General features: G+C 50.5%; 1 protein-coding gene across 10 annotated transcripts in view; it reads right to left on the reverse strand.

Moving 5' to 3' along the window:
- The window catches only part of Arhgef10 (Rho guanine nucleotide exchange factor 10), a 91,245-nt gene that overhangs the window by 10,984 nt on the left and 53,270 nt on the right, over positions 1 to 26,991 (reverse strand). For all 10 annotated transcript variants that reach the window (XM_076553673.1, XM_076553670.1, XM_042262943.2 and 7 more), the window contains 8 exons: positions 17,055 to 17,170; positions 16,438 to 16,565; positions 16,194 to 16,294; positions 14,574 to 14,695; positions 13,717 to 13,803; positions 11,968 to 12,194; positions 11,238 to 11,395; positions 7,445 to 7,587 (listed from right to left, as the gene is read on the reverse strand). In XM_076553673.1, coding sequence (XP_076409788.1) covers positions 7,445 to 7,587; positions 11,238 to 11,395; positions 11,968 to 12,194; positions 13,717 to 13,803; positions 14,574 to 14,695; positions 16,194 to 16,294; positions 16,438 to 16,565; positions 17,055 to 17,170 — 1,082 coding nt within the window. The remainder of the gene's footprint in view (positions 1 to 7,444; positions 7,588 to 11,237; positions 11,396 to 11,967; positions 12,195 to 13,716; positions 13,804 to 14,573; positions 14,696 to 16,193; positions 16,295 to 16,437; positions 16,566 to 17,054; positions 17,171 to 26,991) is intronic.

A 26,991-nucleotide genomic window follows, 5' to 3' on the forward strand; every position in this document is an offset into this window, starting at 1 on the left:
CAGAGACATAGTACCCCACACCCTCACAGATGCTCCCAGAAGGGCTGGTCTGAGCTACACCCTGCATTCACTGGATCTCATTTCACTGGAAGATTCCAGGGCAGGAGCAGCTCTGCTTGTACATGGCTGGCAGAGCCCAGGTTAGGAGGTGTATGGGAATGTCTCCTGACCTTGTCTCCTTGGCCTGGTTTTCAGGCTGCTGGCTGCGGGCACACACAAACTAGATTGATTTTTTTTTTGGATATTGATCTTGTACCCTCTGACCTTGCTGAATGTTGGGTTGTTTTGTTTCAGTCTGCTAGTGTCGTTCCAGATTCCTTAGGGATTCTGTGCTGGAGACCATCTCTTAGCAAATTCACATCCTCCTTCCAACCCAACACCCACCCAATCCACCCCCAGCATCTCTGGCAGTAACAGCCAACTCTGTGTGGGCAGACGAGGAGGAGGTGGGAAACTGTGTACACCTCATGATCTCGTTTACACAGTTGCTATTCCAACACCCATCTTCCTCTCCATGTCCTGACACACTAGCCCTGGCCTGGTCCCTAGACTTCTCTGTGGGCCCATGCTGAGCACACATGCTGTGTCTGATGTTCACTGGGTGGCTGTGGGGACAGGTCTTCCTCAATGCCTTCACACAGAAAACAGAGCATGAGGCTGGTGCTGCCACCCCCAAAAGGGGCTGTCTGCTTTACCCAGTCTGCATACTGGGATACTTCCTGGAATGCTGAAGGAAGCTGATGCCCGGGTCTATCCCCTAAAGTCTCAGTACTGGCATGGTCTTTAAGATTCTGAGATGCACACATGCATGCACATGCATGCGCGCGCACACACACACACACACACACACACACACACACACACACACACACCGTATAGTCAGGTGTCACTGGAGGAAGAAGCCTGAATCAACAGATACGTCTACTTCCCATGTAGCTCTGGCCATAACACATACTGTAGACCGCTGTGATTTAGCTCAGACCACAAAGAAACAGGGACCTTTCACGTGGAGCTTGTGATCCAGCTATGAGGAATCAGTGTCACCAGCCCAGGATCCTGCAACTGCTCTGTTCTTGAGACAGCTTAGCTGGGGGAACCCTGGGCATGATCCAGTGCCAGGGACTAGAGAAAGGAGTGGCTTTGAGTAAGGACAGGCAAGAGACATGGGGTCAGGGGAGGGTCAGACTGCTCTGTGTACTGTTCTCATGGGCCAGCTAAGGTTACGGCTGCCTAGCTGCCCTGGTCTCTGGAAACTGGCATCAACTTCCTCATAGCAGCCAAGCCGCCAAGCCTCAGGTGGAGAAGTGCCTTGTTTCTGTAAGTGCTGAAGGAGTCCTCCCTTCCTGCTGTTTGCCCAGTGCTCACGTTGGGTGCAGAACTGTCTGCAGGGGAAGACGACTCCGTGCATTTGGGGCACAAGTCTTGATCACTACTGCCCCTCAGGTGAGTTCAGGGCACAGCGGCGGTAACTGCCCCTGAAACCTGTGGCAGCTGAGTGACAGGACCTCCAAAGAGGCTTGGAAAAAGCAGAACGAGAGACCACGGCATGTGAGGACACAGACCTGGGGGACTAAATAACAAGGCTCCTCCTTCCTGTCCACGTCGTCACAATGCCTACCCAACCTTCCCTGGAAGCCTGCGTGGCCTCAGCTCTGGGGTCACCAATTCCCAGCAACTTCCTCCATGTGACTTGCAGTCTGCAGGCTGTAGCACTTGAAGGGCTGGAAGCACTGTCTCAGAAGAAAAAAACCCATTTCATAACATCTGTTCTGTATCTAAGGTCTCCTGGTGCTCGATGTCACGTGACAGTCAATAGGGAAATGCACAAGTCTGCTTTAGGGCATGAGGTCAAAGGTGCTAGGCTCCTGCAGACCTGGCTATTCCCATCTCCACCCATAGACCAGGAAGCTGGGGAGCAGTCCAGACCTCTCCAGCACCCCTGGAATCTATACTATATACTGAGGTGAAAAATCTAGGCTCCTGCTAATGTGGGGCTTTCCTGGTGCTGTCAACCTGTTATATCCCCTCACCCTTCACCCCATTGGCCCACGCTTCACCCAGCCTGAGAACCAGTTCCTCCGGGAGTCCCGTCTCCCTCTGAAAATCCCTTGGGGTTTTCTTTCTCATGTCTTTCAGGTGAACTCTGCTTATCTTGATGGGAGTTGTGATGAGGCCCTGGAGTGAGGCCGTATGGCCTGACACACAGACTCAGGGCAGACACAGGATTTGAACGTTACAAGGCCACTCCTGACCTGGGCATGGGCTTACCATGCCTGCTGAGGACTGGACAGAAAGGAGCCACCAGAACTCCACAGCATCTGACACTGTCCCACGGGTGGACACATAGCCAGGGTCTGCTGTGTGGTACGTGGTACTTGGGAGGTACAGAACAGTATTTAGATGCTGGATGAAGGGCCGCATGACATTGGTTCAGTTCTGTGATGCTGGGCATGATTTTGTTTGAAAACAGGAACACGGGCCTAGGACCTGTGCTGGCTAGTCCTATGTCAACTTGACACAAGCTGGAGTTATCTGAGAGGAAGGAACCTCAATTAAGAAAATGCCTTCATAAGATCCAGCTGTGAGGCATTTTCTTAAGATTGATGTGGGAGGGCCCAGCCCATTGTGGGGCCATCCCTGGGCTGGTGGTCCTGGATTCTATACAAAAGCAGTTTGAGCAAGCCATGAGGAGTAAGTCAGTAAGAAACACCCCTCCATAGCCTCTGCATCAACTCCTGCCTCCAGGTTCCTGCCTATTTGCGTTCCTGTCCTGACTTCCTTCAGTGACGAACAACCATGTGGAAGTGTAAGCTAAACAAACCCTCTCCTCCCCGACTTGCTTTTGGTCATGGTGTTTTGTCACAGCAACAGAAACCCTAGGACAGACCTGTTCCTCCAAAACTGTTTCTGAGCATGTCTCAGAGGGATACCAAGATGCATATGTGGAGCCCTGGTCTGCACTGCTGTGCTAATTACCATAAGGAAGAGTATGGCTGGAGACCACTGTGATGTTGCTGTGCTACTGTCCTGGCTGTTCATTCCGTCTGTCCCGTTAGCCCTCTTTCCTTCCATCTATCTGAGTGAGTCAAAAGCACTACATATGGTAGAAACTCAAGAGTAAGGAAAGCAGTCTTCAGAGTTAAGCAGCTCCAGGAGGGAAGCAATAACCATGCGCCCATGGCTCTAAGAGAAAATGCTGTGAAGTTAGCATCTGCCAAAACCCCAGAGAAGTCAGCCTGTTCCTAAATGTCAGATTGCTTTAGGCCTCTATTAGGTGTTGAGGCTTGAGTTTTAAACACGCATGCATGCACGCATATGCGCGCGCACACACACACATATATAGAGAGGCAGAAATAAAATGTGGAGAATACAGCTCCTCCACTAGGTGACAATTAGCACTAAAAACTCCCCTCATGCTTTGCAGGAGGCCCAGGTGTCATCTGGGAGATGTTCTGCCCAGGCCTGCCAGGTTCTAGACCCCAAACACAGGACACCCTGACCCATGAGCATTCCCACTCAGCCCTGCAGCGGCCATGAAGATGCCTCAGCTCCAGAACCTCCTTCCTAGCGGCTCCTGGTGCTCTTACTTTCCTGGTGCTCTCCACCCTGTGCAGAGAGGCAGCTCCCTCCAGGAGCACCCCCACTCCAGCTGGGTGAACACAGGTTGAGGTCCTGGGCCGCACCCACATCTCAGCTGTGGCTGCCCACAAAACAGGAACAGCATGAATCTCATTTTCCCAGAAAAGCAGGTTTTGCTTCTCTCTATAAATGTGGTTAGTTATTTTTAGGCTAAAAACTGCACAGAGGGGACCAGCACTTGGCTCTGGGTGCTCTACTCTTGGAGCCTTGGAGATCTCCAGCACTGAGCCTCTCTGGAGCATAGAGGCACAATAAAGCCGAGGGGAAACACTGCCTTATCTTAGAAGCCCTCTGGGGAGGGCTGCCAACATCCCTGGCATTTCTGCTTTTAGTTTATGAACAATGTAGATGATGATGATGATGATCATGCCATTTGGGGGAAAAAAATCTTAGGACAGTGTCATATGTCTCAGTATAAAAACAACAGACGGCCGACAACACATTACTCTGGCTCGTGTACGTTCCTTTCAGCAAGGTTTCATCCTGATGAAAAGTGGTGACTTCGGCTCCGATGGGCTGCGCTGGATGCGGGCACTTCCCTTCACCAACCAAGCAGCTCTGACCTGGGGCCCTGGAAAGCTGGGCTATGACATGCAGCTGGGCTGTGGGTGGGCCTGTGTGGGAGCCCGTTCTCGGGTTCCTCGTGGCTTTACCCAGCAGGTCTGAATAGAGGATGATCAGGACCACGGGCCTGAGTGCAGGTGTCTGAGATGGTCTGCACTTGGCTGTGCTGGGGGAGGAGGTCTTTTGCTCCACCCCTTGGCGTCTCTATAAAAACCCTGGGGCAGAGACAGTCAGGGCCCGTTGGAATAGGTTCCAGGTCCTCTCGAGGCTATCCTTTATTTTCTATCTGTTTATCTCCACGATATTCTCCGCTATAAATCCTTCTATCTAATATTTCCTGCTGATTGCACTCAAGAAAACTCTGGGGAACTGTGGGGGTGGTGGGTAAACACCCCACAGGCCTGTGCAACTTCAGCTACAGAAGCAGCAAGGTGACATCGCTAGTCGGCAAGACCGCCCCGAGGAGCATGTCTACATAGGGTCTGGGACTTTCTAGGAACATTATTCACAAGATGACATCACTGGTACCTACAAGGGCTGCAACCAAATCCTAGGAAGTTGCCACAGCACCTGTGACTTGGTGGGGTTTGGGGGGGGGGGGGTCCTGTGCTTGAAGGGAAAGTTCTCACCACAACAGTGACTCACGGGTGGATATAAAAGTGACCAAAGTGACCATGAAACTTTGGGGGTAAATGTCGTCCATGTCTCCTTCTGCCTCCCCTGTGGTCAGCGAGCAGGCTGGGTCTTGGGAACACAGTGGAGCCAGGAAAACAGACGCTGGTGCAGTGGTACACTCCTGTCGCCCCAGCGCTCGGGCTGAGGTAGCGGGATCCTCTTAGTTCAGGGACAGCCTGGGTCTGCCCAGGAAACAGTGCTGGCTCCATCTCTGCCCCAGATAGAAACCTCCTGGTTCTAACCGAGCCTCACCTCCCGACCCTGAAACTGCCCTTGGGAGTCTGCAGGCCTGAGACAGCATCCGCACTGACGAGCTCAATGTCACAGTCAGGGCACACTACATTACAGCTCTGGAGCCGGGAGCGTGGCTAGGTAGTGGAGTGCAGAGCATGCGTGGTGTCCTGGATTCCATTCCCAGCACCACAACCACCCTGAGTTCTCTGCACCTGGAGCTTAAGTTCCACTCTCTCCCTGAGGGGACAGAACAAGCCACCAATGCATGTCCTGAAATAGATGTCTGAACAGTGTCTGAAAACGTGACACGTGAACCCTTAGCAAACGGCCTGAGGCCCTGCTATGGTGAGCCGGCAAACTTCACCAGAGATGACCCAGAAATGTTTTCTGCAGCTATGACGGTGGCAGTTTGATTGGCAGATTTCTGAACAGTCACTCCAACATGTCAGATTAAACAAGCCACACCCCAGAGGAAAAAAACCTAATACCTCTTGTGTGACACCTAAAGAAAATCTTGTGAAGATTGGTTTGTTGTTGTGCTTTTTTGTTTTGTGTTGTTTTTTTTTTTGAGACGGTGTTGCTCTGTGTAGCCCTGGCTGCCCTGGAACTCACATTAATGTTGTGGGCCACCACGGCCCAGCAATATCATTCATTTTTAATGGCAAAAAGAAAATAAAAAACAGTGTCCATGTGACCTGAGCTTACACAGGGGAAGGGCGGGGTGAGAGGCAGTAAAAGACAGATGGGTGACTGGGCACCAGCAGTCCGTCCAGTAAGCGGTGTAAGATATGGCTAGAAAGGGGCTGGAAAGATGGCTCAGTGGTTAAGAGCACTGCCTGCTCTTCCAGAGGTCCTGAGTTCAATTCCCAGCAACCACATGGTGGCTCACAACCATCTGTAATGAGATCTGGCACCCTCTTCTGTATATGTAATAAATAAATAAATCTTAAAAAAAAAAAAAGATATGGCTAGAAAAAACGCCAACGGCACAATGACGAACATACAGGTTATATAGCTGTGAGCTCCAACATGCACACAACATATACGCAGCAGATGTGACCACAGGCAGTCGATGCGGCATTATGCTGCAGGTGTGGTTTGTGAACGACACACATCGCCCGCGCTCACCGCCTTCACTGACCCATCGCATGCCTGGGCCTGACCAGCTCCCCCTGCGGAGGTTTGTTCCTCTGACACACTGAAAAGCAGAGTCTAAGAGATGGGAGGTTACCACAGAGGGGAAGAGGAGCAAACCAGTGATGGACAGGGGGTTGTTAAGAGAGGGAACGGCTGTGTATAGGGCTGCCATGGACACATGTCACTGCGCATCTGTATCTCCAAAGTGACAGCACTGACCTGTCGATTCAGGCCTGCTGCTGATGTAAACAAACACGGCACACGTATGGGTGCCGGGGGCAAGGAAGGGGAGCGTGTGGAGGGCGTGCTGAGGGGGGAGGGGGAGGAGGGAGGGGAGGAGGGGCAGAGAGCTGCTGCAATCTGAACTTCCTGCTCAATCTTTCCAAGAATCTAAAGTTTATACACAAAACAGAACCTCGCTGTGTAGGCCACGCTGCCATCACCGAGGCCTCGGGTGGTGTGACTGTGCACTTCCTTTCCTGCCCGTTGCTGCTCAGGCCCTCTGATCACTCTCTACCGGGTTGGTTGTCTCTCTCTCCATGTCTAGGAAGACCTTGCTGTACATCAACGTGTTAATTATAGGTCATATGTACAGGAAGCATTTCCCCAAATCTGAACATGAATATTTTGGTGTATGTGTACTAAATATTACGTGTGAAAAGTGATGATGCTAAGTCACGGTTTCTTTCCCCACTGTGGCAACTTCTGGTGTCTGGGGTCTTGGGAGAGGCCTCCTCCACAGCACAGTGATTCCCACACTAATCCTGCTTTTCACCCTGTGAGTCCATGATTTCTCCTTTGTGAAAGTTCCCACACAGAGGTTTTTTTTGATTTAGGAAGCCTGGACTGGTGTCCTCCCTGCATCCCAGGAATGATCCCCTGGCCCACTGATGAGAAATGACACTCCAGTCAAGAGCCGATGTTCCATGTATCCCTGCGGGCTGTTTATAGCGCATGTATTTTTAAAGCAATGTTTCCACTACTTAGCAGGTAAACACATAGCATCTATGCCCCAGAGATAGCTGAATTTTCTAGTTAATTGTATCTTTCTAAGCAAAGCCCATAATCATTTCCTTTCACACACAGCCCCAGAATGCACCACCCGGTCCCGCCACTCACACTGCAGAATGCCTGTGCTGCTGGGACACACCCTGTCCACAGCACGCGGCAGCAGAAGGTGCTTGACAGCACTCACCTCTATAGCGTGCATCTCCAGGCTGGCCATGAACACCTGCCCTCCCGAGGCTGCCCACAGCGCACCTTCCACCAGGAGAAGGCTTTTGACAGGCAGGACGCCCAATTTGATCACTTGCTGGGGTTCCGAGTTCCAGGATCCATCTGAAAAGAAAACATTTTTAGTTCCTCTTGAGCTCAGCTACCTATGTATGGGAACAGAGAAACAGGACCACACCTCCCTGCAAAAACACAAACCAAGTACCAACTGTGCCCACAGTGCTTGTTGTATTCAACATGGGGAGTTCAGGGGCACTGGAACCAGCCCTGGTCCACAGAGCCTGTAGCATGTGGAAGACACAGAGGACAGCAAGCAGGATGGGACCATGTCTCTAGACACATTCATTCCTTGTTTTCTAAAAATTAAGTATCAGTTTCTTTATCTGTAAGATGGGGGCAGTACTGTCATGAATTAATAATGAGATGTATACATAAAAGCTCATTGCAGGGCCCATCACGTGGTTCCTTAGATCCTGCTGCAATACAGTGGTTATGTGTGACATGACTCAGTCGTCAGGAGGACTGCATCATTTTCAAAACATTCTGTGATGCGTACAGCATCATGAGGAGAGCCTGTTCTTACTGAAGGTGAAGAGACCAAAGCGAAGCCAAAGGCCCTCCCTGCTCTTCTAATGTCTCCCTCCCTTTCCCGACCCCTGGGAAGCCAAAAATGTATTTTAGTTGGAAAAAGTTCCAGAGATCTGGGAGGAGTTCTGCCATGATGAAGTGTGAACCAATAGCGTAGTGACTGTAAAGACTGAATGCAAGATTTAATGCAAATTTTAAAGTGACTGATGTGACTATCCTGTAAGTATTTAACTCCTCACTCATCGAGCCCCAGGATTCCGATGGTAGTGACATCATCAGTGTGACTTCCCTGCTGTGTGAGTTCTCTTAGCTCTGAGGAAACAAGGTCTCAGCTTCTTCTCTCTCCTGACCAGAAGCGCTGAGCCTGAGTACAAATCCCATGAGCAAAGGGGGCTGAACGGTGCTATTAGACAGAGGCAATGGGCAAGTTCCTGTTACAGTGCTCCTTTAACAGGAATTCTGCTCAGAACAGTGCTGCAGGATGGCTTTGTATCCCAGTGTCCCGGCCTACCTTTCATGCCACAGGTGCATTGGCTCTACACATGGTTAGGTGCATGTGTGTGCATTCATGCATGCATGCGCATTCATGCATGCATGTACACAAAAATGCAGGTGTGTATACAGCCACATGCATACACTTTTCCCTCACCTGCCCTAACATTCATACAAATAGCCATCCCATGTGGTACTCACAGCCCTTCACAGCCCTGTGGCCTGTAGACACAGTTTCCTCTGGGGTTCACAGGCTCCGAAGGGCATGGCATGGTACGAGAATACAGACCTCTGAAGTGAGACAGAACTCTGCCCGCAGGCTGCCAGAGTACTGTGATGCTGCTGACTGATGGTATGGTTCCTTTGAAACAGGAACGCCAAGATCAAAGGAGGGATAACCCACTTTGGGGTTAAGGCTGGACTTCCAACAATCAGCCTCTGTTTTCTGGCCACCTAAGCAAGCTCTCTTCTCCTTAGATACTGTATCCTTGTCTCCCTGGGAGGGTCATGTGCAACCTCACTGCTGAAAGTGTGTGAATCTGGGCCAACTCTTGGGACGACTTCTTCCTGGCAGGTCACCTGCACCACAGCCAGACTTCATGCACGAGCTAGCAATGCTGATGACCCCAAGTCTTCGAAAGCTGAAACATTCCCATCAAGTCCCAGGTTTCCAAGACCCACTCCAAAGCAACCGCCCCTCTGTCTGGGAAGGCCACAGTCTCCACTCTACCACCCAGGCCTGGCCACATGTGCAGGCCGTGTAACACACAGCAGGAAGGCTGCAGATGGTGGGACTCTGGAGACACCATGTGCTGTGATGCATACCGCATAGCACAGCACAGAGCTGGGCTGGCCAAGCCCAGGGACACACAGCGAAGAAGGTTAAACCTTCAAGCAATTAACACCCAAGAAGGAAGAAAACCAGATGGCCAAGGGAAAGGAGCAAAGATAACCCCCTGGATATCTAAAAGAAAGGGCATCATGAACGGGAAGCATAAGACAATATAATGGCAATCAGAAAATTCGGCACAAGAGAAAAAAAGGCTATCCAAAAACCCCTGTGCATTGTGCATGTGCCGTCTCTAAGAAGGGGACGCAAAGAAAATAAACTGTTACCTCTAAAAACAGGCGGAATAGAAAAGGGACTATCAGCTTTTTAATGGAAGAAAGGGCTGGGGACATGGCTCAGTGGCCAAGAATCTGCTCTATGAGCAAGCACAAGGTTCACAAGACTCAGTTCAGTCTCTAATACATTAAAGATAATAAAGTAAGACAAAGTAAAATGGAAGTATGTTATAAGTCAGTCACTATGTAAGTTTTAATAGTATAATGTTAATCTAACAGAGACAAACTGCACCAGGAATGATTCAAAAGTTCACTCATAGTAATGGAAAAATGAGCACCACCTTCTGAAGTCAACTTCGAAGGCCTGTTGCATTCCCCTAAAATCACCTCCCTTCTGACTTTCAAATAATCGATATTCCCACATTGTGTGGGTCTCCACCAGAGGGGTCTGGAGAACACAGGGTGCAGAGCTGGACAGCAAGGCCCAGCAGCAGTGGACCCCCGTCCAGAGCTCCCCAGACAGTGTTCATCCTTGACAGTGCTCGGCAGGGTGGTAAGGAACTCACCAGCCATGTTGAAAACACATTAACAACAATTCAGAAAGCAAACATTGGCAGGCGTACAGGGCAGCATCGGGGCAGGAAATCCCACACCATATTTTGGAAGTGGTGGCTCTGAGACTCCTCAGGAAATGCAGAGGGTCAAGTCAGGAGGCTTTGGACACGTATGCCTAGGGCCGGAGGCCAGCTCTCGGGGAGCTGCGCGGCCAGGTGTGCAAGGCTATGGGGTAGACCTGGGCACGCGGTCAGCCTCGAGGCTTCAGTTTAGCATGTCTGTGTTATGTGCCTGCATGCAGGGCTAGGGAGAAAGCCTGGCCACTGGCCATGCAGCAGCGAGGACGATCCCTGGAAAAGCATGGCTACAAAGCAGCAGCTGAAGCTCACGAGAAAAGCTAAGGACGGCCACGGTACCACGCCCACAACACAGCAAGTTCCCCAAGTCTGAAGAACAGTGTGAGGCTGCTGTACCCTCTGCCGGGAGAATCACAGAGGGACCAGAAAGCCAGGGAGGCAGGAGGGTCTCCAGAGAAGAGCATGTGACCTAGATAGTCCTATTTCCATCTTCATGAGTCCATCAGGATGGCTAGTTAAAATACTACCGAGCTGTAGGACTGGAGGCCGAGGGGCACACACAGGGGCTGAGCGCTTCTGAGGTGGTCAGGATCGGGCTCAGTGTGTGAGACTCTGCGAGGGCAGATACAGCAGAGCCATAGGGGAGGATCATAGACAGAAAGGCCAAGCCTGGATGGCAATCAACCCCCGTCCCCACGTGAAAGTGGGCTTGAGTGATGGAGGAAGCCTCAGGAGAGCAGCGAGAGGCTAGAGTGCCCAATAGCACTAGGATGGGCCTTCAAGGCTGGTCTGCACGGTGGAGCAGGAAGAAGCCCCTGGCAGCCAACTTTAGAAAAAAAAAAAAAAAACGTCCCATGTGCCCATCAGTGTCTTTCTGGGAAGGAGCAAGTCACGCAGGTTTGGAAGCAGGGCTGACAAGCACCATGGGAGGTGAGATGGGCGTCTAGACAAGAGTCAGGGCTGAGTGTGGGTCGTTACCTGGAGCCTTGGTGTAGCTGGCCACTGACCCATTGACCAGGCCCGCGTACAGGCCTTGCGGGGAGCAGGCCAGGCTCATGACCGTGGACTTGTCAGGGGTGTAGAAGTGCTGAAGCCTCACTTTCTTGCATCCCTGACTGCTTTTGTAGATGGAAATGCTGCAAAAGAAAAAAAAAAACACATTCACAGGCCCATGTGCAGCCCGTGGGAAGACCAGGCACCAGTCAGCGTCGGAGAACGACACGCGTCCTCTTCATGCCTCCCCACGGCCTGCCTCCCCGCTCTTAACACACCCTTGGCTACATTAAAAAAAAAAAAAATACCTGCAACCATTCGGATTTCATTCTTAGAGCTTAAAGAGAAATTCTGGGTCAAACTTTCTTTTCTTCCTATAGATTTTGGAATGTTAGCTTATTTGCCATTAAATAGTGTCAATGTTCCACATGATTATACTATAAAATACTATTGCTTCATTCCACAATTGAAGTAGTATTCTATTTCTAAGAAGAATTAACAAAACCAAACCACTCTGGAAGCAAGCAGAGCTTTCCTCTGTATCTCTTGCCATGGGTGTGGCTGACTGGTAAATTTAGAGTACAGTAACCGGGAACCCCACCCTCACCCCACCCCCGCCCCCTTGCGTCTTCTATTAGGCTCATCCTGTTCCACGTGGGAGCTGACGTGTCTTGCACTGAGGACAATCCCTACTAAAACAGTGGCTATTCTCTACCTTCCTTCTTCTGTGCCCAGGCAGATGGTGGGCACATGGGACGCTCTCGAGGCTGTGGCCTCTGGGTCCACGGCTTCACCGGACTCTTGGGGCTTCGGCTCCTCTGCGGGAATGTATACCATACACAGGATGCGTGACTCCACGTTGAAGCACTCGATGACTTTGGGGTTGGAGCTTTGAAAGGAGACGATGGCGACCTGACCCATCTGATCGCTACAGCTTCCGATCTGAGATAGGATGTGAGAGGGAGGAAGAGTGAGAAACTGAGGCACACTTCTGGAATTGCTAAATTTTCTGATCAGGTATGATTCTGGATATGCAGAAACCTGACCTGTGAAGGTATCGATTTTCATGTGTGAATCATACTCAGAAAAAGCGAATGAAGTAAAAGGATACCTAACTGCCCGTTTCTCTTTTCAACATGTTTCATTTGGCTTTTACCTTTTTCAATAACATGAACACAACTTTATTTTCAAGGGGAAAACGTATACACATCATCGAACACCAGACACTCATCCCTTACACAACTGTAAGGGCCTATTCACACACTCATTTTGTAAAGTACTGAAGAGCAAATTAGTGGCAGCGTTAAGTAAGCTGGCACGAAGGTGTGACAGAGCTCAGCCTCAGTGAAAACAAGCCTTTCAAGAGGCGACAGCTGAAAAGAACACAGCCCCAAAGCAGGCCATCCCAGAGAGCACACTGCGTGCCGCCAAGCAGATCCAGGATTTCTGCAACGAGTCCCATGAACGTCTATAATCCTCCCCACAGTTAACAGTCTGGAGGGAGCCTGGCCCCTGCTGACAGACAGCCCGCTGGTTCCCAGGACAGTGGATCCTCTCTCTTCCCTCCAGCCTGGAGCATGCAGTCACACCTCCCTGCCTCTCCTGCACGTGGTGTTCCATGCTACAAGTAAGCAACCCCCTCTGACCCTGTTGGAAGGAGGCCAGATCATCAAGTCCCTGGGAGAGAGAGAGACAGAGACAGAGAGACAGAGACAGAAAGAAATATCATGCATCAGCAGCTACAAATCTGCTCAGTAGGAAATCACTACCCAGGAGGAGTTTAGTATCTCTGCTGGTCCCTAGGTGCTGAAACACCAGCTAGCCACGCTCCCCCATTCTGAGCACACTGGTTGCAACAGAGATGTCAACTTTTTTTTTTTTTTTTTTGGTTTTTTGAGACAGGGTTTCCCTGTGTAGCTTTGCGCCTTTCCTGGAACTCACTTGGTAGCCCAGGCTGGCCTCGAACTCACAGAGATCCGCCTGGCTCTGCCTCCCAAGTGCTGGGATGAAAGGCGTGCACCACCACCGCCCGGCCAGAGATGTCAACTTAGAACGATGTATGCTGAGAGGGGCAAGGGGAGAAGCAGGAGGCCAGGGGCCCAGGCTCAGGGAAGTTCCTGGGCTACTGCTACTGAGTACTACTGACAGCCTAGACTCCGTGTGGAACAAATTCACTTTAACTACGACAGCCAGAAATGTTTTGGAAGAGGAGGAAAGTCAACGTGGAGAAACACTAGCGTGGAGGACCTGCTAAAGTTATCCTCACAGCATTTAAGTTCTTAGTCTTGGGTCCTTACTCCACTGTAAAAGTCTTAAGATGAAAAAGAATGAAAGCCAACCTTTTAATTCCCAAGTCTACACCTCAGAGGAAGGGTCCTGTCTGGGAACCTAACCTGGTGCTCTCTGGTGAACTCCCCTGACGGTTCTCTGTCAACCTGCCCTAAAGACAAGCGAAGAGCCTTACCCACAGGAAGCCACGTGCCGAGGAGGGCGAAGCGGGCTGGCTTTCGTTGCTTAGGTAAGGCTCAGGGTTATAGGCTGCACATTCGATCTACAAAGGAACAGGACACTGTGGGTTCAATGCGTTTTCCATCGTCGGCTGAAGCGCGGGCCGGAGCCCTTGCCCACGACAGCCAGCTGTGTGGGCCTCACGAGTTTATTCTGCAGGCGTGGGTTCCCAAGGAGGTTTGGTCTTCCGTGTTGTCTTTGGAACCCCTCAACCATGCCAAAAGCCAGCCGGGCACGCCAAGTCGGCCGGGAGGACTAAGCCAGGAGCAGGACACCTGATGGTGTGTCCACTGGCCTTCCTGACACACGTGCTGTGTGGTTCTCCCTTGAGGCATGGACGAGGCCGTCCCCATCAAGTGGGTCAGAGTCCAGGAATAAGAGAGAGATAACAGCGTCACGTTATTTCTTAAAGAAAGGCATAGTACCTTGTCAGTGGCGTTGGGCCTCGGGGCCTGAGCTCAGGACCCGTGGTGTCCACAAGACACTCGGGGCCCTTTGGCGGAGGAGCACACCACATCAGCAGATAAAGACTTTAGAGTCCCGACCCTCTACAGAAAGGGACCGTTGTTCAAGCTGGAGCACCACAGAAGAGGCAGGTGCTGGAGGACAGCGGGCACGTGACCTACGATAACCCTAGCCGGCAGCAGGCCACACAGACCGCGGCTGAGCCTCACCGGTGGGTGGGTGGGCTCCCAGCAACAGCATCTCCAATACTGGCAATACGTTTCCTCTCCGGTCGTAGTAACAGGGTCCTACACCAGTGTTCCCCCAGGAAAATCCTCTGCAAAAGCGGGTATCGCCTGGGGCCCTCACCTTGAACTCTGGCTGCCTGGCCACCATCACGGGCATGTGTCCCACCAGGAGAGGGTGCGTCTCCTTCTTGGCTAGGTTGCCATCGTCGTCCACACAGAACCATCCCATGTGGTTCTCCTCCTCTGTGGGCACATTCAGAGAGAGCAGAGCTGAGCGGCTGGGGTGAACGTGAGTGCCTCCTCGTGTCCCAAGAGCTGTACCCAACACTCCAAGGCGTGTGAGCAAAAAACGATTTTGTCTTGGGAAGCAACACTACCTTTCCCTAACTGGAGGCTGGGGGGAGGTGAACTCTCACACTGGCAGCCTAATCTGCACCATGTCATGGGGCCTCACACTTGGATCTGCTCCCGAACAGAATGCACCAGTATCCCAGGCTGGGTCCACCTGACAGGCCTGGATCCTTCAAGCAGCTGAGCTGGTCAGACTCAGTGAAAAATTCTTAAACATGAAGACATAACCTGCTCCTAAAGATAGTGTCCATCTTAGCTTTGAGTAAAGACAGAAGGGCGCTTACCGCTGTATTATTTATTTCACAAGGGGTCATCCCCTGGATTATAGAGACACAACCCAGGAGAGGACAAAGAGCTATGTCCCTGTCCTCAGCCAGGTCAGGGAGGCTCCCTTTCACAGTAAAAGTCTTTTTTTCTTTTCACTAACCATTGCTTTCTAAGGGGCCAGCAATAGCCTACCTCTGTTTTGTGCTTAGGTGACGGTTCAGAACTTGTGCACTTAGAAGAGGATTTCACAAATGGGTGCACACACCTACCCACATACAGGTAGGTAATCAGTCTCATACACAGACACCCACACCTATGCACTTACTTACATGTCACATATATGCCTACCCAGCAAGCTGAGTAAGAAATCTGTGTATATAAACTCTATACAAACTATACAGAGATGGATCTGCCGCCCTCCCTCCCTCTCATCTTTCAGTCTGTATACCTATCTACCTACCATCAATCTCCATCTGTCTACCTAATTACCTATTGTCTATCAATCTATCTCTCTATCATAAATCATCTACCTACCTACCTATCGTCTATCTACTTACTACCTATTGTCTATCGATTTGCCAACTGTAATTACCATTTACCATCTACCAACCTATAATCTACGCATCTACCTACCTACCTACCGACATAGGCTAAATAGACAGCAGAACCAAAAAATAGTTATAAAGCTGCTTCTAGCCACAGTAAAACCATGGGACTTATTTTTAGAGCTGGGGGTCCTGAGTGACAAGGTGTGGATACACTGGATTCCCTGTCACAGGAGGGTTAGCACAGTGGCTGACATGATGTGTGTGCTTCCTGCTGCTTGAAAGCTGACCCACGCCAGGGTTTCAGGCTCTGGACCAGGGCTATAGCCTCAGGGGCCCATTCTTGTGCTCAACAGACATAATATACAAGAATGTCATATCACAACAGAAGTAATTGGAATGTTCTTGTTTAACTTAACTTTTCCAATTAAATCTATGCTTCCAAGCCACAGGAAGTTCTCTCTCCACCCCGGTTTTACCCTCCCAGGTGTATGCACCATCATATGACCTCTCTGATGACTCTGAAACATCTATTTCTTAAGGGCACATGCCCAGTTAGCGTAAACCCTGTGTCTTACCAAGTGCCAGCTTGGCCATCTGCAGGCTGCTGACCCAGGACTCCTTGATGGCAGGGGTAAACGTATTGAACACAGCGGTAAAGAAAGTGGGCCGCCCTGACCTGCCAGAGAAGAGAAGCGTTCCCTTTACAGACCGCACTCCAGCACGTACAATGACTGTGCACAGTCCACCATGTGATGCAATCACCAAGCCAGAAAGCACGTATGACAGAGAACGGTTCAACTTTTGTTTTGAATCACTGACTTGTCTTGCTTCCCCGGGAGCTGTAACTGAATCCTGCAGCGGTCAGCGGCTCTGATTTCCTCTTCTTTCTTCAGGATCAGTCGTTGTAAGCCTGACGTCCAATCATGGGCTACCGCCTGGTTTAAATTCTACAGAGGAGATGTACAACATGTTCGTTAGGCTTTACTGCATTTTGCCTTGTCCGTGTGACAAGGTCTCACTCTAGCCTAGGATGACCTAGAACTCACTAGGTAGTCCAGGCTGGTTATAAACTCATGGCAATCTTCCTGCTTCATCCTCCCAAGGGGGGTGTTTACAAGCATGAGCCAGCACACTTTGCTTACACACACTTTTAGGAGAAGGGAAAAAGCAAAGCGCTAACATGATGAAGACCCCCAGGGAGACTCAATCATATTCATGTCCAATTACAAAGTGGATCCGTTGGGGTTGATCATGCAGAGATACAATGAGGCATAAGTACTACAGCATGAAGGAAAGCTATGCCGCCCCAAATAGAAAGCAGCACTGGACCTAGTCCTTAGAGACATCCATGCGCTCGATTCTGGAGAATCGGGAGACAAACCGGTTCTCACAGATCTGGAAGTCACAGCAGCATCCCATGCAGAAGGCCGCGTTACCTGATAACTCCCGCGGAGGTTTCCTATTAGCTGTGAGATCTGGCCAACAACGTTCAGGTCAGACAGTAGGTTCTGCAAATCCTGGTACAACTGCCCTGGCCCCATGTAAACTTTGTCTGAAAATGTGAAGGAAAGACAAGAATCACTTCCTGCTTGGGAGGCACCAAAACAAATTTTAGTTTTGCTTTTTTTTTTTTCTAAGTTGAGGAGGATCTAGAATTAAAAAAAAAAAATAGCTTCAAGCATTTGGGAGTCATTCCTTTGCTAACTGCTATGCTATTTTGAAATAATTTTACGTGCATAGAATGATGCCTTTCATCTGCCTTCCAGGAGGTTGGTGTCTTTCCTCACAGAACTGTATATTGCGACGCTCAGGATGACACAGAACTCGCTGTTCTGTGACATCCAAACACCACCAGCTTTTGGTCACTGTTCTCATGCTGGTCCAGCCCAGGTCCCTGAACTCCTCCAGTGTCCTAGCCTTCACCTGCCCACAGACCTCTCAGTCTGTCTTTGACGAATTTGACTCTTTTGAAAGACACTGCTGAATTATCTTATAGACTGTCTCACAATTTGAGCAATGTTTTGTGTGAGAGAGAGACAGACAGACAGATGGACAAGGGAATTTCATGTACTTCAGATTTTCTTGAAACTTCTAAATAGCTGAGACTGACCTTGAACGCGTGGTCCTCTTGCCTCTACCTCAGGATTGCTAAGATTGTAACCACCATGCCGTATTATACATACGGTTCTGGGGATCAAACTCAAGGCTTCATGCATGCTAGGAAAGCAACTCTGTCAACGGAGCTGCACCCTAGGTCCCCTCATTTTAAATGTAATCATTATTAGTAAGAAATACCCAGATTCAAAATTTAATCAGAATCACATTTCTAATATCTGAGATATCCAACACCACAGAGTTCCCTAAGGATTTCCCCAGGGTTAAAACATTTAGAAAGGACCAGAATTGGCTCTCTCCATAAACTCGAGTCAGGAGGTGATGAGCACCCTGCTGTCTATGTGTCCATAGTCAGTTCTTACCAGCCAACCCCCAACAGCCAGGCCAGCTCCACCACTTACAGAAGGCTTGGGGGACACAGGAGGGAGATTTGCAAACACTGTATCTCTAGACCCCCCAGGTATGTGACTGTTGAGAACAGACCCTCAGCCTCCTTGGGTTCCAAGCTGACTTGGAAACCACCCAAGGTCCCACATACAGAGGTAAGAGGGATCTGCACTCAGAACTACACTCCAAACCCATGCTGCAAACCAGCATGGTGTCCTCCTGTCCCTTTCTCACCCTCCATATCTCATAGTCATCACATCAAACATCTCAGGGCCAGCCAGGGAAAGAGCCGATTCAGAGCCAGATTCATTGGGGCTGAACAGAGCATCAGGGCCTTGGTGTTCGGGTCTCAGCAGACCAGCTGCCTGGCCACAGCCCTGCCTCGAGGGTCCCAGGCTCAGCAGAGCCCAGCTGGGTTTCAGGGTCTGGTCTGTTGCTAACACCTTCAGCTTCTTAGTGATTCTGATCACTGAAGTCCGCAAGTTCAGTTTGCACTCTGTCAGAATCACACAGCTTGTCCCATCCTTCAATCTGTCTAATACGTCACTGTGTCAAAGCTTCCCATGATAAAGGCTTCATAAATATGTGTGTCTCAAATACACACTGTCTACCTAAGGACAAAGCACTCTATCTGTGTCAAAGACACCACCAGAATATAGACCTGATTTTATCACCTTTCATGCATTCTTGAATTAGGTGCCTCTCAAGAATCTTGAAGTTCAACCACAGGAGGAGTAAACTGTGGCAATGCGTTATTATGAAAGTTTCTCTTGCATTCTGAGAGACTGGAACTTCCTAGACCTCACAGCTTAGTTAATAATACATCTTGAGGTTACTTAAGACTCAACATGGATGTGTACTGTGTACTCAGCCTGTTAGTTTAATGTGCTTTTAAGAGGACAATGTAGCTGTCCTTACTTGCCTTGTGTTTCCCATGTAATCAGCTTTTACAACCCAAGTTAATATATAGCTTTAATCTTAAGATATGTACTCTTCCATGTCCCTGACCCAGAGGGCGATGTGTGTGCGTACGTGTGTTACGGTAATAAATGCTGGAAACAGCAAATAGGTTGAAAGCAACCTTATGCAATAAATTCCACCACAAAGGCTGGAAGCAGCACACAGAGAATTATCTGATAGCATGTGTGTGTTTGTTATCTAGGTCAGTAGGGTTCACGTGCACTAGGCAAAGCTTCATCCCTTGTGAAACACTGTTAAGGATGTCTGTAAACTGCCCCTTGTTCCTTTCCCATGGGATGCTTTCTGCACTGTTCAATAAAAAACAGAGCAAGAGCCTTTCGTGAGGGGCACAGAGACAGGGACAGACAAGACAGCCTTCAGGCAGGCGCAGACTCAGACTCATGTAACAGACAAGTTCTACACAGACCAGAGACAGAAGACAGGGAGAGAAACAGAAAACTCAAACGTGGGCTCTCTCTTGATTAAACCACTCCAGGGGCAAGGGCCTTGGTTTCCTTCCTTCATGAAACACTGATGAATTCTAGTGACTCTGACTTCATCACCAATGCACTCCATCGATGCAGTAAATGTGTTGGTGTATCTATGCACACACACCTATTCACCTACGATCCACACACTGACTCTCTCTCTCTATTTTACATTATGCTTACAAGTCAAAATATTTTTATCTGGCAACTCATCTGTTACATTCACGGTATAAACTTTTGAGAATAAACTGTGAGCCCAGGCTTGTAGTGATACTATAAATACCATAAATGCCATAAATTAACTTTCTTGATCAGCACCTACTTTACATTAGCTTTACAATGATTAATAAATGTTGACTTTGATTTTTGGTAGGCAGCTCTAAGAATTCAGGGGTACATTTTAGATGCCCACCACACTCTTCGGTCAGCCCACAGGCCAGGAATAGCGCCACGGCTCACAAAAAATGACTCCTGTCACCTGTGGAACTCCCTCACACGCCCCGCCCCCAGAGTCATACCCCCTCCTTGGCCCTGTTCTCTATCACTATATACCTTTGTCTAACCATAACCCATATTTAGTTTTAGCCCCCAAACTAGTATAGTTTTATTTATACTGGTGTTCAGTTGATGAGCCCTTATAGGAGAAACTCCTTGGTTTGGAGGACAAGTGTCCACAACTGTCACAGTTACACCCTGGGCCGTCATGCCAGGACAAATGCCAGAGGGCAGAAGTCTGCACTAAGAAGGCAGGTCTGCACCAGGCTGCCAAGGGCCTCTGCTCCAGCCTCGCTCGGCACTTCCCGTCTCTGGGGACAAGGTGATAAACCAGAACGGATACCAACTCTCCGGCAAGCGTTTCTAAGCTGAGCATGTCGAGAACACACATGCAGTGTGTGCTTGGAGTCGAACGGAAACCATTTCTCCCACTCACACGTGAGTGAGCCCCATGTTTAAACAGAGGACACTTTTCTACTTAATCCAGCCTTTCTTGGATCCCTTCCAGCCCGAAGCCATATCTAGGGCTCTTCCTCGAGTCTCCACTCCCTTCAAGAAAAAGAAGTGATGGGTGGTCAGGGCAGCGTCCTGAGTGTGGGAGCCCATTTGGGTTTCCGGGTGGCTTTGCCCATCTGGTCTGCACAAAGAGGGTGACTGGGCCACGGGCCTGAGTGCCGGGTGTTTGGAAGGGTCTGCACTTGGCTGTAACTCGCAAGGGCGAGGTCTTTGCTCCTCCCGTTGGCACTGTGATAAAAAGCCCTTTTGAATCAAGTTCAGGGCTGGTGGGTTTTGACCCAGGCCCTCTCGGGGCTACCCTGTGTTTCTGTCTCTCCTCTCATCGTCTCAGTATCTCTTTCTAGCTAATAGTTCTCATTTCTCCCTACACAAGAGTATCCTGGGTCGTAAAAGTGGCGGCTGGTCCGTCACACCTGAGCAGAGAGACCCCGGGAGGAGGGGAGACGTTGATAGGAAACAGAGGGATCTGAGGTAAGGCTGCTCACTTTACCTCACAGACACCTGGAGACCCTCCTCGGAAGAGAAGAAACATGGAGACACAGCCAACCGTGTCCTACCCACTCAGAGAAGAGACAACAGGTCTGCACTGTGGCTCCAGCTTACACAGCAAGGACTTTACCTACTGAGCCATCTCCTCGGATTAAAACAACAACTTTTTAAAAGAAAAAAAAACTGTGTGTGTGTGCGTGCGTGTGTGCGTGCGTGTGTGCGTGCGTGCGTGCGCACACACCCACATGCACCATCACTGATGTGAATCTGGGGCAGGAAGGGAGGCGACTTTCTCCTCAGTGAATTAAAGACCTTTATATCGTGAGACCACAAGGGTGTGTCCGCTGCTGCCGCCCTGCACAGGAAAATGTACCAAGTGGCACCTGAGCATGAGTGGCAGACACTGGGGACACAGAAGAAGAACAGGAAGCCACTGTGGAAGATCCCCAGCAAGCCAGAGCACCTCTGCTCACGGCAAAAAACTACCAGCTGCACAGACCTCAGAGCGCAGTGGCTCTCAAGTGCTGCTGCCCCGCAGGAAAGAACTTCTTGTTTTCCAGCCCAGACTCCATCACGTAAAAACACACAGTCGGGAAATTTGTCAGCGCTGGTTTCCAGCTACCTGGTGACAGATTCTGAGTATTTTAGATGTTGTGGGTCGATGCTCTATTGTGGTCGGCACACAAAAGCTCCACATCTTTCCCCGGCTTTCTCACGGACCCTGCCCTCTCCCCTGCCCCACTCCCTGTTTCTATGGAAATCCCTAGAACTGGTTAGAAAATTCAGGGTGTAAGCTGAGTGGAATCTTCTGTGGAACAAGGAAGGGGCTGTGTGGCTAAGTCACCAGCAAGGACATCCACAATGACCTGGGTGGAAGTAGGGGCGCAGACATGACCCTCAGCGAGTCTGGAAGCTGAAATCTCTCTGATGCTGGAGGAGGGATGTCAGGGGCAGAGGGTTCCCAGGCCCAGACAAGGCTGTTCCACGGGGGGGTGGGGGGGGGCTGTAAAGTGGAGGATGCAGGGAGCAGGTGTGACGGGAAGCAGTCAGCCGTGAGTCACCACAGGCTCCCCACGTGCTGTCCCTGGGAGCTGCCACCCAGCTCATCTCCAGGCAAACATTTTTTTTTTCCCCTCAGAACTCCACCTGACATTCCCAGGGCTCCAGAGAATCAGCAAGAATTGGAAAGAATTGCTATCCTCAGGCATAGCAACCAACTCCAGTCTGTGTCCCTGTCCTCCCCTTCCCACGGGGCCACTTCCCCGGGGTCAGGTTTCTCAAACCTAACTGCTCCTGAGAGCAAACACCAGGGTTCAGAGTCGGCTTCTGTGTGCCCTGAGAGGGGGTTACTGTGGGTTACTGTAGTTACTGTAGACGTCCTTGCTGGTGACTTAGCCACACAGGCCTGAGAGGGGGTTACTGTGGGTTACTGTAGTTACTGTAGACGTCTTTGCTGGTGACTTAGCCACACAGTCCCTTCTCCTTGTCTGTCATTCAGCTTACACCCTGAATTTTCTAACTAGTCCAACCTCCCGCCTGTGAATAACTAGCTTTTCCAGAACTATTTGGCGAGGGGTTTTTACACATGACCCCAAAAGCACAGATAACAAAAACAGAAGAATAGGCACATTATATGAAACTGAGAAGTTTTTTTTCTTTTTAAATTTTTTTATTATGAAGAGATTTTTCTGTTCATTTTACATACCAACCACAGATTCCCCTCTCCTCCCTCCTCCCGTGCCCCAGCCTTCTCCCCAACCCACCCCCCATTCCCACCTCCTCCAAGGCAAAGTCTCCCATGGGGAGTCAGCAGAGCCTGGCACACTCAGCTGAGGCAGGTTCAAGCCCCTCCCCCCTGCACCAAGGCTACGCAAAGTGTCCCACCATAGGCACTAGGCTCCAAAAAGCCGGCTCATGCACCAGTGACGGGTCCTGATCCCACTGCCTGGGGGCCCCCTAAACCATTCAAGCTAAACAACTGTCTTGCCTACCCAGAGGGCCTGGTCCAGTACCACAGGGGCTCCAAACGGAGAAGTTTCTACACAGCAAAAAGAGCGATCAACTGATAGAAGACAAAAGATGCCGCAGACTAATCATGTGACAAGGACTAACATCTAGACCGTCTGTAACAAAAATCCAATTAATCCAATTAGAAATGGGCCAGTAATCCGAATAGACATTCCTAAAAAGTAAGATGCACAAGCAGCCAATGAGTCCACAAAGAAGAATTCCACATCACTAATCACCGCAGAAAGGCAAACCAAATTACACGCCACCTTACGCCAGTGAGAATGTCTGTCATCAAAAAACAAGTAACAGACGCAGGTGAGAAGGTGGAGAAAGGGGAATTCCTGCCGGCACCGACAGGAGTGCAGATTATTAGTACAGCCTGCCCAGAGAACAGCGCGGAGGCTCCCCAGAAAGGCCCAAGCCAACCCACCATATGCTCTAACTACCCTACCCTGAGTATCAGTCCAAGGGAAATCAAGTCAGCATGCCACACAGACCTGTGCTGGCTGCAGCACTTCTCAAAGGTGCCAAGACACAGAGGCAGCCGAGGTGCCCATCAGCAGACAGGACGGGCAATGAGTGGCACACACACACGATGAGAAATTGCATCCAATGATACAGAGTATGGAGCCCCATCATTTGCAGCAACGCGGATGGAACTGGAGCGCATTGTGCTAAACGGCTTAAGCTGGACACAACCAGATAAACACCATGGGAGGAAGGCAAGCAGAGGGTCCAAACAGAGACTAGTTATTTCAGAGGCTGGGGGTGGGAGAGGAGCGGGAGACCGAAGAGGGACTGAAGACCGAAGTATTAAGTTCTACACAGCACAGTGTGACTATAGGTTACAACAACCCATGGATAATGGGAAGAGAGATGACAAGAAGCCCCAAACACAGAGCAGTGACAAGGAGATGGTAGCATTAGGTACTCAGCTCAGCCAGGATGTGTGTCAGTCCTGAACTGTCACACTGGGTCCCACAAACATTTATAATTACAATCTGTTAACCAAAAGTTGAACGACAATTTTCAAGGAGACGGAAATACTGAGGATCTTGTTCAATTATTGTATTTTGAAGTCAGATGTCAAGTTATCATATTATCCGGCATAAGTATGTTAAGTATAGTAACAATTCATAATAAGCAGCACCAGGGGATGTGTTCTTACTTGGGCGAGGAGGACCAGAGTCAAGTGAGGTCATAGATACCGAGCCCCCGGGTTACCTGTGGACCATACACTAGATAAACCAGTACAAACTGACCACCCAGGACCTGCTTCTGCTGTGGTATCATCAGTGTGCAGAGGGCAGGTCAGTGTGCAGCATCCCAACAGACGGTTCATAATCTGTCTTCCCAACCATGAGCCACAGCCTTTTAAACTGCCCCAGAAAAGGACACACTTTGCAAAGTAATTCCAAGGGATCTCAACACTTAACCCAACCCATGGGTCCCTGGAGGAGGCCAGCTCACTGGTTCCCAAGCCTCTCTCTATGTGCAAAGTTTATCATGGAAACTCAATGAGATCAACACGTGTGCCCTACCCCCAATGGCAGTCTGTTTTCTGGGTGCCGGGAGCTGTGCAGGGGGGCAGCTCCTTGCTGCTTCTGCTGGCACAGCCTCACCCTTTCCCAGCACTGGTTGCTAGGCAGTGACACCCACACTCTGCCTCCAACACAAAACAACAGACCCAGCTTCCCAAACCGAATGTCACAGTCATTCAAACAGCACAAAAGTCCTATGATTTCAATGAGAACGAGAATGTCTACCTAGCTCCTCCAAGTGCCCCAAGACAGCTAAGCCCAAGGGGAGGGAAAGAGCACACAGAGGCCAAACTCTGAAGGAAGCAGGAGCAAGATTCGGGGACGTCTCCATCCTGAGACCAGTTCAGCCCGGTGCTGGCGTGACTGACTGGCAGGCTGGAGGGCAGCTCATTTGATCTTAGGGACAGGCTGATCCCCTGCTATGAGATGAGTCTGGATAAACCCAGTTCAGCTCTTTCCCAGTATCTAGTGTTTAGATAGGCCAGCAAGCTTGTTGTCTGCTGCAGGAAGAGCAAACTTTCTCTCCCTCCCCTCCCTCCCTCCCTCCCTCCCTCCCTCTCTCCCTCTGTGTGTGTGTGTGTGTGTGTGTGTGTGTGTGTGTGTGTGTGTGAGAGAGAGAGAGAGAGAGAGAGAGAGTTTCTCTGTGTAGCTCTGGTTGTCCTAGAACTCTGTAGAGCAGGCTGGGCTTGATTCAAGAGATCCGCCTGCCTCTGGCCCCCAGAATGCTGGGACCAAAGGCGTGTTCCATCACCGCCCGGCAGCAAGCCTCTCAAAAGCAGGACAGCATTCCATCACTGAGGCCTGCATGCACACAAGACAACTGGAAGGAGAGTGGACTCTCTCTTCTGCATTGGAAGCAGCAGAGGTCAAACTCAGGTCAGTCAGGCTTGGCGGTGGCGGCAAGTGCCCACTGAGCCGCCTGACCAGCACTACATCTGCAATGCCTAACCACCAGAGAGAAGAAAAGTAAACCGGTCCCTGCTGATGGTGATGACTGGCTAACCAACTTGGTTGCACGATGCATGTCACTTTACACACGTGTACCAGAGCATCACACGAAACATTTTAGACCTATGTGGCGTACAATTAAACCTCAGCAAGAGGGCGAGGGCAGTCTGGGACGCACAGCACTCATGTCGCCCTCTGAGATTTAGTCCTCACTGCTATGCGTACCACTCAGATGAAGACGCACTGGGTCCCAAGCAGCAAGAGGACAACTGGGGCCTTTTCCACTCCTATGTCCCTAAGACTGAAGCCGCAGCTCCGGGGCAGTCTCCCACGGACCCCAGGGCTGGCTGGACTTCCACAGCTGCCCCAGAACCATGGCTCCTTCAGGAGTACCCATGCCAGCACAGCTGAGGGCACCCATGCCAGGGTCAGTCAGGGTGCCCACCTCCATCTGCAGAGCCCCATGTCTTCCCGGCAGCTAGTTTTAAAGGCACTGTTTCTGAGAACACGGTCTCCCTTTTATCTGCCAAAGCCTTTATTCCGGCTTCTATTACGGGATGCGTCATCACACAGTGCAGCCTCTGTGTGTCGGGACAGCCTGGTCGGTGCCAGGTTCGCTTGTGGCTCACAGGACTCGGGGCTTGGCTTGTTGCGGGCTTCTAATAAATAATCGCGAAGAACAACAATGCTTCATTAAACCGCCCAACGCCCACTGGAAACGGCAGTGCTCTTTAATTCGTCCTACAGATGCCTTCCACATGGCACACTGTAAAGCTGGGGGATAAGGAACGGCAAACCAAGGGGGAAATGAACAGATGAAGTCACCCACCCACTAAGTTACCACCTCAAAGGGCATGGTATTCCACCATCAATAGCAGCAGCAGCAGCAGCAAGATGAGACACACCGTGCCAGGACGTGGGTTCACCCACAGTGAGCAGACACTCTCTAGAAGACAGCACAACTGTCTCACTGTCAGAGAGGGTGTAAAAGGACGCCCCAAGAAACGGCTTTTACTCGGGGCCGTCTTAACGACACAAAACCAACGCGTGCCTGCAAAGGGGAGTCTGCACGTCTCCAAGGACTTTCCGAGTTCCTCTTCACAAGACAGACCGGCAGGGATCCTGAGCTCGGAATGAGGACAGCCCCCCTCTCCTGGGGAGCAGCTCCCCTTAGCCGGCCCACACTTAGCATCCTACCCGACACCTCATCCTCAGGCAGTGGGCAAGCTCAGCTCCGAGCTGGCTGGCTCTGCTTCCCTTCAGTTTTCCCGGGTAGCTCCTGTCATTGCCTTCACAGTGAAGTGGAAGAGAGAAGGCGGGTGCTCCGGGATGAGTCAGCCCCGCACAGCAGTTGGTACAGAGAGGTCACTGCAACACACAGGCCTCCAATAAGAGGAATCCTGTTCCGGTTCTTCCGTCCACAG

Source organism: Peromyscus maniculatus, chromosome 17, assembly GCF_049852395.1.
Source record: "Peromyscus maniculatus bairdii isolate BWxNUB_F1_BW_parent chromosome 17, HU_Pman_BW_mat_3.1, whole genome shotgun sequence".
Classification (NCBI taxonomy): domain Eukaryota; kingdom Metazoa; phylum Chordata; class Mammalia; order Rodentia; family Cricetidae; genus Peromyscus; species Peromyscus maniculatus.